Source organism: Poecilia formosa, unplaced genomic scaffold (assembly GCF_000485575.1).
Source record: "Poecilia formosa unplaced genomic scaffold, Poecilia_formosa-5.1.2 Scaffold896, whole genome shotgun sequence".
Taxonomy (NCBI): domain Eukaryota; kingdom Metazoa; phylum Chordata; class Actinopteri; order Cyprinodontiformes; family Poeciliidae; genus Poecilia; species Poecilia formosa.
In genome coordinates this window covers 7,950-19,044 of record NW_006800835.1, presented here as the reverse complement: position 1 = coordinate 19,044, position 11,095 = coordinate 7,950, and the positions used below count along the sequence as shown (strand labels likewise).

The window sequence follows — 11,095 nt, the reverse complement described above, 5'->3', positions numbered from 1 at the left end:
GTTGCTTGTTGGTAGAGACATTTCAGTATCTAAAACTAATAGAAAAATGTAAACAACCTACTTGCATACCTGATGTGGACTGTTGGATGTTAAATTCATGAGCAGTAAATATTGTGCTAGTTATCAGAATTGAACCAAAGAGAGCAAGGCAGATGCAGGACTTTAAAATTGTGACACTTTTTATGGGTCAAATAGACTCAAGAAATTGTAACAGCAGCTGGTCAGGGGGGCCCAATGTAAGCTTTTGTCAGGGGGCCAAAGATTCCTGGTGGCGCCCCTGGTCGTAACAGAAACTATCCCACATTGTGCAGGAAGTTGAGTCTTCCTTGTGTCTTGTGCCGCAGCAGCAGAGGAAACACTGAATGTTTTCCTCCAAACACACACAAAAAAATCAACAAATCTCAGGACTTTGAATTTGATTCAGTTTAAACGTGATGATTTATTTATTTTTTCAAAGTTATGTGTATTGATGTATTTACGACAATCAGCTGAAACATTATGACCACCCACAGCTGAAAGCAGGCTAACATCTTCCTCACACTCATCAGACGAAGCTCAGATCCGGTCTGGAGGTCAGACGGGTTCTCACACACTTTGAAGGTTCTGGCAGAACGAAAGCCAAGCTCTGTTGGGCCACCTTGATTTGAAATAAAAACTTAAAGGACTTTGGACCTCTGAGCAACAGTCTGGTTCTGGTTCTCCTCAGTCCATGTTCTGAACCCGTCTGAGTGTTGTGGCTCTAGATGTTCTGATTCGGTCTGAATGGATTTCACTTGATAATCTTCTCAAAGACGCGCTTCACTTGTTCCTACCTTACATATATGTAATATTTAACTTTTCCTAATATTCTAATCTTCTCACACTGAATATTAGGTTTTCCTTCTTTATGAGCCAGAATCTTACAGAGAATAATTTTAGCGATTGATTTATCTGAACCTTTAAAAGGATCCACGATTAGTTGTAACAACAGACTTTATCTGAATAAAATACTTATTTCAGATATAAAACAATACAGTAAAATACTGTTAGCTCCAGCTAATGGCGTTAGCTCCAGCTAAAGCCCACAGATCACCATTGGCTCCCTTTTTCAGACGGTAGGGGGCGCTGCTGGTTACAATGGGCTGTGCTGACCAAAGATAAGCATGTTTAAATTTCAGTGGAGTGTTTGTTGCCGTGACGACGGCTGATACATCAGCACTTTTCTCAACGATGTGATAAAATCAACTGATTATTGTCTGTTGTACTCATGATTAAATGTTTCTGAAACCAAATACATTTTTTATGAAAAAAAGAAGCTAAAAAGGTTCTGGAGTAAAGACCCATTTAATTTGCAGTGATCTAAATCAGAACATGCCCGCGTTTCTTCATCAATCATCAGAGTATCTAAAGACTCTTCCCTGCTGCGTGGGTTCTCATATGCATGTTTAGATTTCCTTTTCGGTTAAATTTTTGTCCACAAACATCACAACTGAACGGTCTGTATCCTGTGTGGATTTTGATGTGGCTGTTTAAATTTGATTTTTGGTTAAATCTTAGTCCACAAAAATCACAGGCGTAGGGTTTGTCTCCAGTGTGGATCCTTACATGCGTCATTAAAACTGACTTTTGGTTAAATCTTTGTCCACAAACTTCACAGCTAAAAGGTTTGTCTCCTGTGTGAATAATCATGTGTCTGTTTAAAGCAGATTTGTGGGTAAATCTTTGTCTACAAACGTCACAACCAAAAGGTTTCTCATCAGCGTGGCTGCCCATGTGTCGGTCTAAATGTGCCTTTCTACTAAATCTTTGTCCGCAGACATCACAAGCAAATGGTTTTTCTCCTGAGTGGATTTTGATGTGTCTGTCTAAATAGGCCTTTTCATGAAATCTTTGTCCACAAATGTCACACCCAAAAGGTTTCTCCCCTGTGTGAATTTTCAGGTGTCTGTTTAAATGGGATTTCCTGTTGAAACTTTGTCCACAAACATCACAGCCAAACGGTTTCTCCCCACTGTGGATTTTCATATGTCTGCTTAAATGTGTTTTTTGGCTGAATGTTTGTCTGCAGACGTTACAATCAAACGTTTTTTCCACTGAGTGGATTATGATATGTTGGTCTAAATAGGACTTTTCATCAAATCTTTGTCCACAAACCTCACAGCCAAACGGTTTCTCCAAAGTATGAACTTTCAGATGAACTTTGAGATGATTTTTCTTGGTAAAATTTTGACCACACTCAGTACATTTAAAACATCTCAGATCTATCTGTTCTTCCCTCTCCTGGTCCATGTTTGTATTCTCTCTGAGGCCTTTGCAGTCATTCTCATTGCCTTCATCTTCTGTCCCAGGATGGTTCACCTCATCGTCATCATCACTGATCTCCGTCTCTGAAGAGCTGGAAGCGTCTCCATCAGGGTTTCCATCCAGATTTATGGTGCATTCTGCTCCTCTGTAGCCCTCTTCTGTTTTCATCTGCTGAGCTGAGCTGCTGCTTGGCAGTTCTCCATCTTCTGTTTGATGAAGATGAGAGATCAGAGGTTCCTCTTCATCATCTTCACTCTTTATGAGAACAGCAATGACTGGAGACCTGGAGGCATCAGCCTCCTCCTTCACACTGAGCGGCTCCCCCTGCTGGCTGCTCCAGGGTTCCTCCTCTTCCTCCTTCATGTGGACGGGCTCTGGGTGGTTCTGGTCCAGATCAGGACTCGGTTCTTCTTTAACCAGCAGAATATCTGCAGGGAACACAGAAACACTTTATGTACACAATGAACAATGAAACCTGTTAACATTATAAAGACACTGAAACATATTATTGAAATTATAATTATTACAAAATAAAGCATTTTTAACTTTCAGGAACAATAAGCAAACAGTCAACTGGAGCTTCTGAGATAAGCAGGTAGATATTGACATGTAGATATGCAGACGCCTTTTTCTCAAATGTCCTAATCTGCTTTAAAGTGCGCAGCAGAGTTAAACAGTCAGTGAAACCCCTAAAGATGAAGACTGCATCCTCTTCTTTAAGGAGGCTGCAGTGTGTAACACTGTGAGAGACAGAAATCTGAGAAGGGCTAGTGACTAAACTGCCACCTTCTGTATTTTTCTGAGATTCTAAAAATTAAACATAAGCCAGGATAATAAACCAAAAATTAACCAACACCAAGATTCATGACTTTGATCGACGTTATTTAGCCCCAGTCTGTATTTTCCATGTGTTTAAAAAAAGAAAAGTAGTTTTTGTCTCTTTTGGCTGTGCATAGGCAGGCTACGCTCATGTCTCTTTAAGACGCTGCGCTGGTCATGTGACCAGCCAATCTGCAGCAAGAAGTGAACGAGACGGTGAAGCTGAGAAAATGGCGGATGAAGCTGCAGCGGTCGAGCCGGTCAGGGAAACGCTATGGCCACAGTCTGGACACCTCCTGTGACATGAGCTTTATTTTGAAAAGTAAGCATTGGGGGCGTGGCTTATGTTCCCCAGGCAGGCGTCATGAGCTGAGCACCACGACCCTGCAGGTCTCCGGGCTGAAGCCTCGGTTCACAAAGGACTTTTAGAAGTATAACTTCTTAACCTGTTCAGTTGTTCAACGGCTCTTAACTAAAAGTACTAAAGTTCTTCATTTATTTTCAGATGCTGAGGTCCAACAGAACCAGAACCAGCTCTGTGGTTCTTCCACCGTCTGTGTTTATATGGATGTCGTTGAACACTTTGACTAGGCCGGTCTCGGTGCTGTGGTAACCATGGAAACCAGACTGAAAGCGGCTGCTTAACTGCTGAAACATATTTTCCAGTAACGATGCTGATGAAGGGGAGGTCAGAGGTCGGCAGCAGGGATTTGTTTTAATCAGAGGTTTGACATCTGCTGGTTCACCTGATGAGAGCCACGAGTTTATTATTCAGATCCGATGGATGAAGGCTGGACTGTCTGAAGGAGAGGTGTGGGTCGATGTCCAGACAGCAGGAAGAGGAGCTGCATGGCTTCATCGTTTCTTCCAAGCTTTTATAATTAAGTGCTGAAATTGAGTCATTTTCTCTGCATTTGTCATGTTTGGGTACATTGGTACTGGATTTATTGTGGATGTGCAGATTAATCTTCTAATTATTTTAAATTTATCTGTAAAAAAGTTGGCAGTAACTACATTTCATAGTGAAGCAAATGCAGATTTTTTCCTTTTAATCCTTTGTAATAATTACTTTATTACCCGTTATAATTTTCAGCTTTAATAATAGCTTATTTTTGAATGTTTATTGGTGTTTCTCAGTGATTGACGGATCTGCTGGTTAAACATGGACTCATTTAATCATTTAAACAGTGAATGAAACCTACTAGTGAAAACACACAACGTGTCTGTTCAGCATATAATAATCTGTCACTGAGCAGCTTCAGCTCCTGGTAGAAGGTGGCTTGTTGATCAGTGAAAGCTAATTATTTTCTCAGCCTTTCATGTCGTCGGACTTTAAACAAACATGTTGTCTGACGGATCTTAATGTAACACAAACTGTCAGAGTGAAAATAAACTTTAGCTTCATTGTAAATGTGCGGCGGCCATATTGGATAAACTCCTAGTTCTGCATCCAAAGAGCACCAAGGACCAACAGCTTCGCCTGTTCTCCTGGAGAACCCAGGAGCTCCTGGAAGCGGCTCCCGGCCTGCAGCTCCCATCCCCGATGAAGAAGGTAAATCTCCAAACCTGATGTGTGCAGCCGATGTTCGGGGCTGAAAGCAGCATCCAGTATTTCGTGTCTCTGCTCCTCTGCTGCATCCAGTCGCTGTTTGACCTGCTGTCTCCACATCTCTGCTAGCTTTTCTCTCTCCAAACTTTCCTTTAACAGTTACTGAGCAGTTCCAGCTGAGCCTCAAACCGTTTCTCTTCTTTCCAGAGTTCACCAACTGCTGTCGTTTCTGTCTTACAGCTTTATTAACTCTCCCGCTGCTGCTCCGTGGACAAAAACCCGAGGAAACACGAAGGACGGCGCTCCAACTGCCGCCATTGTACCGGAGATAAGCACGAGTCTGCGCACTGGGGTCAGAGGCTGGACCCGCCAATCGCGGAATAGAACACACGGAAGTCCCGCCCACACAGGGCATCAGCGAGACGCTAACATGTCCGCCTTATTGGGAGGGTCATGAAAGCAATTCTGGGATCTTTGATGATTTAAAAGGCGTTTATAGTTTATACTTGACGTGCAAATAGATTTTGTCTCTGTTTGAAACTGACTATTCTCCTCAATAATTTGTAGTAGGTAGTAAAACAAAAAACAAAGAATCTTAAATTACTAACCATAAATTTGCCCTCTTTACTTTAATGAAATTTTAAACCAATTCCAATAAATTCATGTGCCAATATAACTTGCATTTACTCTGCATAGTTTTGTGCTGTATATTTGCCCTTTCCTGTACAGTGTGATAAATTGGATCAAAAATGCGTATTTAAGTAAAGCAGTGTCTCAGCTGTTACTCTGTCCATTGGACTGGATTACTGTATTTCCTGAAGAACGATGTTTTTATCACTTTCCAATCAGAGACTGCAGAACCTGTTTCAGATCCTCCTGGCCCCGCCCCCTCAGGTGATCATCAGATTAGCAGCAGGTGTTCAGTGGGGCTGAGATCCGCGTGGAGCCCATGTCCCCTGTCCTCTCCTGATGAACCCTGGGAGAAAGAGTAGCCATCTTGGAGGACAGATTCTGCAGAACCTTATCTTTCATTTATTATTCATTCTTTTTCACATTCCTACAGGAACGTTTTAAAGGTCATCCAAATGTTTCCTCATAGATCTACAGAAGCAGAAATGCATCAGTCTGACCAGCAGGAGTTTATAGAGACACTCACCAGACCCAGCTTTTATTTTGATAGACCACTTCCACTTATTGGCAAGTGAATTTGCATATTAGCTCAGAGCTAAATAGTTAGTTTGGAATTTAATAGCTTGATAACTAAATATTTAGCTAGCTTAGAGCTAAATATTTGATAAGCAAGCTAACTATGTAGTTGGCCAATTAAATATTTAGTTACAATCTGTGACATTTATTAATGAATTAATAAATTGTTGAAAATTTAACCGCCATTTTTCTCTTATAACAGGCTAAATGAACCAAAGTTTGCTGTACATTTATAAAGTGCAGTCAAAGTTTCAAGGTTTTGTTTAAATTATGAATATTTTATTTTCAATCATATTTTTAGTCTTTTTCTGTAGGAAATGAGAGTAAAAGACATTTGAGTCGGGGTAGGCGAGTATAAGCTTTGGCTTCAGTCTGTTCCTTTCTTGGTAAATTATGGGTTTGTTTATTGTTTGTTTTTGTTTTTAATGTCGACAACTTACCAAAATAAAGTGAGTTGATTGAAAAATAAAAGTAATTAGGAGTTTTTCTCCATTTGTCCTGCTGCCAACATGAGCAGGATGTCTGCCCTCATATGGTCAATAAATAAAGAGCCAGAACCGACCAGATCAGAACCAGTGGCACCGACAGGGTCAGAACCTGGTTCTGGCCCTGCAGCAGGTCAGCGTGTCCCGCGTTCTGGTTCTGGTCGGATGGGTCTGTGGAGGGTTAGAACCGTGAGGCTGGATGTTGCTGCTGGGACCCAGTAGGGGGGTTCTGCTGGTGGTTCTGCTGCGGGTTCTGGTTCGGTCCGGGCGGTCCGCTGCTTGTTTTGTGCCTCAGCATTCGCAGCGCAGTCTCTGAGAAGTCCCTGAGGACGTCCACGGCGTCCCGCTGCAGCTGCAGCGACTCCTGGACGAACTCCTGCTGGCTCTCCACCAGCAGCTGGACGGACCGGGTCAGAACCTCCAGGGAGCGCGACACCGAGCCCAGCAGCAGGCGGCCCGCGCGCTGCTGCTGGAGGCTCTGAGAGGACAGCCGGGTCGGGGACGGCCGGGACGGGGGCGATGGGGCGGGCGGCGGGCCACTGGCCGCCGCCGATGAAGAGGAGGAGGAGGGGGGAGCGGCGCCCCCCGGAGGGACGTTGCAGGACTTCTGGTTCTGGTTCTGGTGGGTCCTGGAGTACGTGAAGACGGGTCTGATCCTCTGCCTGACGTCCTGGGAGGACGGACCTGGAGGAGAGAGGGGGGCACTGAGGATCAGAACCTTCAGAACCGGCAGGCGGGCCTGAGGTCCGGAACCTTCAGAACCGGCAGGCGGGCCTGAGGTCTGGACCAGTGCTGGATAAAATCCGTCTGATTTTCCGATCCGTTGTCCTCGGATGCAGAATCTTTCCCAGAGGAGCGAACGCTGCCGACAGCAACAGTAAAATATTAATCATGAACTTTTTGTGGAACCAAAACTGAAGAGCAAACATTTAAGTAAATTCAAATCTGCTCTGATTCAGGATTCTGTGGCTCGTCTGCTGCGAAGCATTCAGGCCTGCAGTCAGGTTGGCGATGAGCAACATCCCGTCTGACAGCCGTCGCTCCACAGGATTATTTATCTTTACACAGGAAACAATTTAGTGGCAGAACAACGAAATCATGAACAGACGCATTTGCTGGTTTAGAACAGAAAAAATCCAAAAGCTTTTAGTTTCCAAGAAGTGTAAAGTGTCGTATTTGGCTTTAACCACAGGATGGAGCCAAAGCAAAGGATTTTAAAGCTAAAGCTACATGAGCGATGGTGATCACCCTGCAGCCGATTACGCTACACTGTCGCCAGGCTCGTTAGCGCTAACGAGCTCTGAAGAAGCTCGTTAGCGCTAACGAGCTCTGAAAAAAAACAGGAAAACGTGAACAGATCCAACAGGACACGCTGGAAAACGTTTCAGGAAAAATCACACACCGGCCAAACGCACAGCTTCCGAACTCGCCTTGGTCACCGCTGGGAGTTTCACGGAGCTTCATGCATGTTAAACGTAATTTAGCGTAGCTTAGAGTAGCTTGATGTAGTTTATCATGGAATATGTCTCTGGGCTTCAGTCATGCGCTGATATTAGCGCAACTAAGAGACACAAAGATAAATGAATAGATAAACAGCTGGTCTGGACTCGGCCGACTTTACGTTCCAACGATAAGCAGAGATTTTTAAAAACCAGTGAGATGAGAAGTTTACTGTTCCCACAATATTCCTCCTCCGTGTAGCAAATCCTGCTAACCGTCCGGGTCTCATCCAGTTTGTTGCTGCCTTCACCTTGTTGACTTTCAAGGTTTCCACCATTTTGCTTTGTTACGCTACTGGTGAGGCATTATGGGTCAGAGGATCGATTTAAAGCGTTAATGAGTCGATGTCGGGCCATTCAAAGGAAAATCAATTCAAATCGATCAGTGGATGTTTGAAACCCGGCCCTAGTCCAGACCCAACAGAACCAGACCCAACAGAACCAGACCCAACAGAACCAGACCCAACAGAACCAGACCCAACAGAACCAGCAGCAGACTGAATCCTTCATCATCGCCATCTTACCTTCATCATCAGCCTGGTCGAACTCGGAGGAGGAGTGGATCAGCTCGTCTGTGAAACATCAACAACATCAGGTCAGCGGAGGATGCGACTCCATCCAGAAGCTGAACGGGTCAAAGGTCAGGGAGCCAGCGAGCAGCTCTGCAGACCCCACACATGCTGGACTTGAGCTGCTTACTCCTTTACCTGCAGGGCCGTTCCCACTGTGTGTGGCCACGCCCCGGGTGCATCCGTTATGATGATTGTTGTAATTATTGGGATGTGTTTATGGTAAAATAAATCGATTGGATCATTAAAGGCACAAATGTTGCAGAAATTGATCTCTGCCTATTTTTACCGGCATTTTTAAAGCGTATGGTTTTAATTTGCTCACCGGGTTCGTTCTCTGGCGAGGACAGAGGCGACATGTCGAAGGACAGGCCGTCGCCGTGGGAACCGGAGTTCTCGTTCAGGTTCAGGTAGGAATACGGCGCCGGCGGCTGCATCAGCGGACCGGTCTGGAGCGACTTGGGAAAATCCTCGGCGGGACTCCAGTCCTGGTCGCTGCCGCCATCTGGGGACCCGAACACGACAGCAGCTGGTAAAAGACCAGGCCAGGAGACATGGAAACAGGAATACAGCTGCTGACCTCTAGAGGGACTCATCATCAGGATGCGGTGCACCATCCGCTCCACCGGGCCCAGACGCTTCTTCCTCAGGTTGGAGCCGTTGGGGCCCCGCAGAGCCAGCAGCCGCCGCTTCCCGTCACACTTCAGGTCCGCCCACTTCTTCATGATCTGCCGCGTCTGAGACGGACGAAGAGGAACGATGAGACGAAGGCTGTGATTGGCCAGAGGAGGGGGAGGGAGAGAGGGGGATGGAGATGGATGGAGGGGGACGGAGGGGAACGGAGGGGGACGGACCTCTCGGTGGTTCTCTCCCAGCCCGTTGATCCGATCCGTGATCTCGGTCCACTTCTGCTTCTTGGCGTCCACCGACACGCCGCGGTTAAACTTCTCTGGAGGAAAAACACTCAGGATGAGGATGATGACCTGCACAAATAAAGCCTTGATCCAATGGGCTAAAATGACCTAGTCAAAGCCCAGAGCTAAAGCTCTCGCTCCAGTTTACATAAAAATCAACAATAACTGTGACTTTATTGGAAAAATGACCAAAACATTGTGCTGAAGTGATGCTCACTCCCACCTGCAGGTGGCGGTATTTCTCTCTTGATGTTCTGATCGATCAAATCTGCTCTCCACAGGGAATCTCAAAAATACCAGAAATATTTCTAAAGCAGCTCCACAAAGTCACTGATTTAAAATCATAAGGAAATCACAGAAATGGTTGCTAAATACCGGAGGAACCGACTAAAACTACTCATAAATACTTTTATGAACTTGAGAAAAATCCATTTATCATTTCTGACAGAAACTAGCTTTGAATGAAAGTCATTTAAATTCAGGGTGTGAATAATTTGGGGCTAAAGGTTTTGCAGCAGAAGCTCAGACTCAGAAGCAGATCTTTATTTGTAGAAAATGATCAAATGTTTCATTTTCCTTCTGCTTCATGTTTATTTATGTCATAAAATCCTACTGAGGTTCGAGAGGAAAAGCGTCATGTTTAGTCCATGAGGCCTTCTGAGCGGTACGGTGGCCCTGCTGGTCCACATGCAGCAGCTCCGACGCTCCGTTCTTCCACTGGCTTCATCCCATCTGGGGGATTTTTCAGGGATTCATCCAAAAATTTTGTTTTTGTTATGAATCTTTTTTTTTACTAAATGAATGACTGAATGACTCAGGCAGCTAAAATATTCAGGAGGAGACAGAAACGTTGCTAACACCATCACTGCACAGGTTCTGATGCGGTTGCCATGGAGACAGCGAGACAGAGGACTCACTGAGGAGGATGTGTCTGTTCTTCTTCACCTCATCCAGCAGCAGCTTCACCTCCGTGTAGGAGAACCGGGGTTTGGACCGGAACGCTTCCTTCACTCCTCCATGGACGCCGTCTTCCTCGTCTTCGCCCCATGCCGCGTCGCCGCTGCTGCCAGGCGCCGCCATCTTCTGATCCTCTGGGAAATCCATCAGAACCGGGCCCAGACTCAGCCTGGACCTGCAGGGAGGACAGGGGGGGCATCACTGAGCTGCTCCCAACAGCCCATTAACTAGATTATAAAATCGATAAGCTACCGTAGGTGAGTCTGAACAATGACAAACTGTTTCAATCACAAAACTCATCCTCACAATTTTTAAAAAGTTACGATGCAGCAGAAAATCTGCTGCATGAGTTTCCTGAGGTGCTGCAGTTCATTACCATCCAAAAGAAAATTTACCAAGATATTTTCATCTGCTTGCTTTCATGTTTGGAAGCAGAACAAATAAATATATATTTCTATGGAAGTAGCTGAAAACTCGCCTACACTCACCACCAGGGGGCAGCACAACGGGGGCAGCTGGTCCTATAACAGCTTAATGGCTGTCAGTTATATATACATGTACAGCATGTTTCTTTAGGAATTACTCCTTGTAGCGTTTTACACTTGCCTGGATGAACAAAGTTTGATTTTCTGCAGAATTAAACTGAACTTTTTAGCTGAATTAATACTATTAGAAGTATTTTTAGGTGATTCAGATTTATCCAAACTTCAGAAAAAGGTAAACACTTTGTTATATTTCTTCACTCTTTTTCGTGTCTATTTGTAAATCATTCAGTGAATAAATATTACTTGTTTTGAAAAAAAAAAAAAAAAAA

At 44.6% G+C, this 11,095-nt stretch overlaps 2 protein-coding genes across 5 annotated transcripts in view; both read right to left on the bottom strand.

The window, feature by feature from the left end:
* Window positions 1–419: 419 nt before the first annotated feature.
* LOC107832878 (zinc finger protein OZF-like) lies at window positions 420–4,895 on the bottom strand. Of its 2 annotated transcripts, XM_016667085.1 has the most exons (3): window positions 4,665–4,895; window positions 3,847–3,855; window positions 420–2,707 (listed from the first exon to the last, which is right to left on the bottom strand). In XM_016667085.1, the coding sequence occupies exons 1-3, from the start codon at window positions 4,769–4,771 to the stop codon at window positions 1,384–1,386; spliced, it is 1,440 nt and encodes a 479-aa protein (XP_016522571.1). In that variant the 5' UTR covers window positions 4,772–4,895; the 3' UTR covers window positions 420–1,383. The 2 variants fall into 2 exon arrangements, with proteins under 2 accessions (XP_016522571.1, XP_016522572.1); XM_016667086.1 differs by lacking the exon at window positions 3,847–3,855 and having other exon boundaries at window positions 420–2,711; window positions 4,669–4,895.
* A 1,223-nt stretch (window positions 4,896–6,118) lies between these two features.
* Window positions 6,119–11,095, bottom strand: part of LOC103131997 (uncharacterized) — a 6,344-nt gene continuing 1,367 nt past the window's right edge. Inside the window, exons 2-7 of one of the 3 annotated variants that reach the window (XM_007543748.2) lie at window positions 10,242–10,456; window positions 9,265–9,359; window positions 8,991–9,147; window positions 8,736–8,915; window positions 8,366–8,413; window positions 6,119–7,026 (exon numbers count right to left, since the gene is read on the bottom strand). In XM_007543748.2, coding sequence (XP_007543810.1) covers window positions 6,524–7,026; window positions 8,366–8,413; window positions 8,736–8,915; window positions 8,991–9,147; window positions 9,265–9,359; window positions 10,242–10,428 — 1,170 coding nt within the window. In that variant the 5' untranslated portion in view covers window positions 10,429–10,456 and the 3' untranslated portion in view covers window positions 6,119–6,523. Of the gene's footprint in view, window positions 7,027–8,365; window positions 8,414–8,735; window positions 8,916–8,990; window positions 9,182–9,264; window positions 9,360–10,241; window positions 10,457–11,095 lie in introns of all 3 variants that reach the window. The other 2 variants (XM_016667087.1, XM_016667089.1) reach the window with 2 other exon arrangements.

What these genes read in the sequence shown, in the direction of transcription:
- LOC107832878 (XM_016667085.1), bottom strand. Translation starts at nt 4,771, where the DNA reads ATGTGGAGACAGCAGGTCAAACAGCGACTGGATGCAGCAGAGGAGCAG.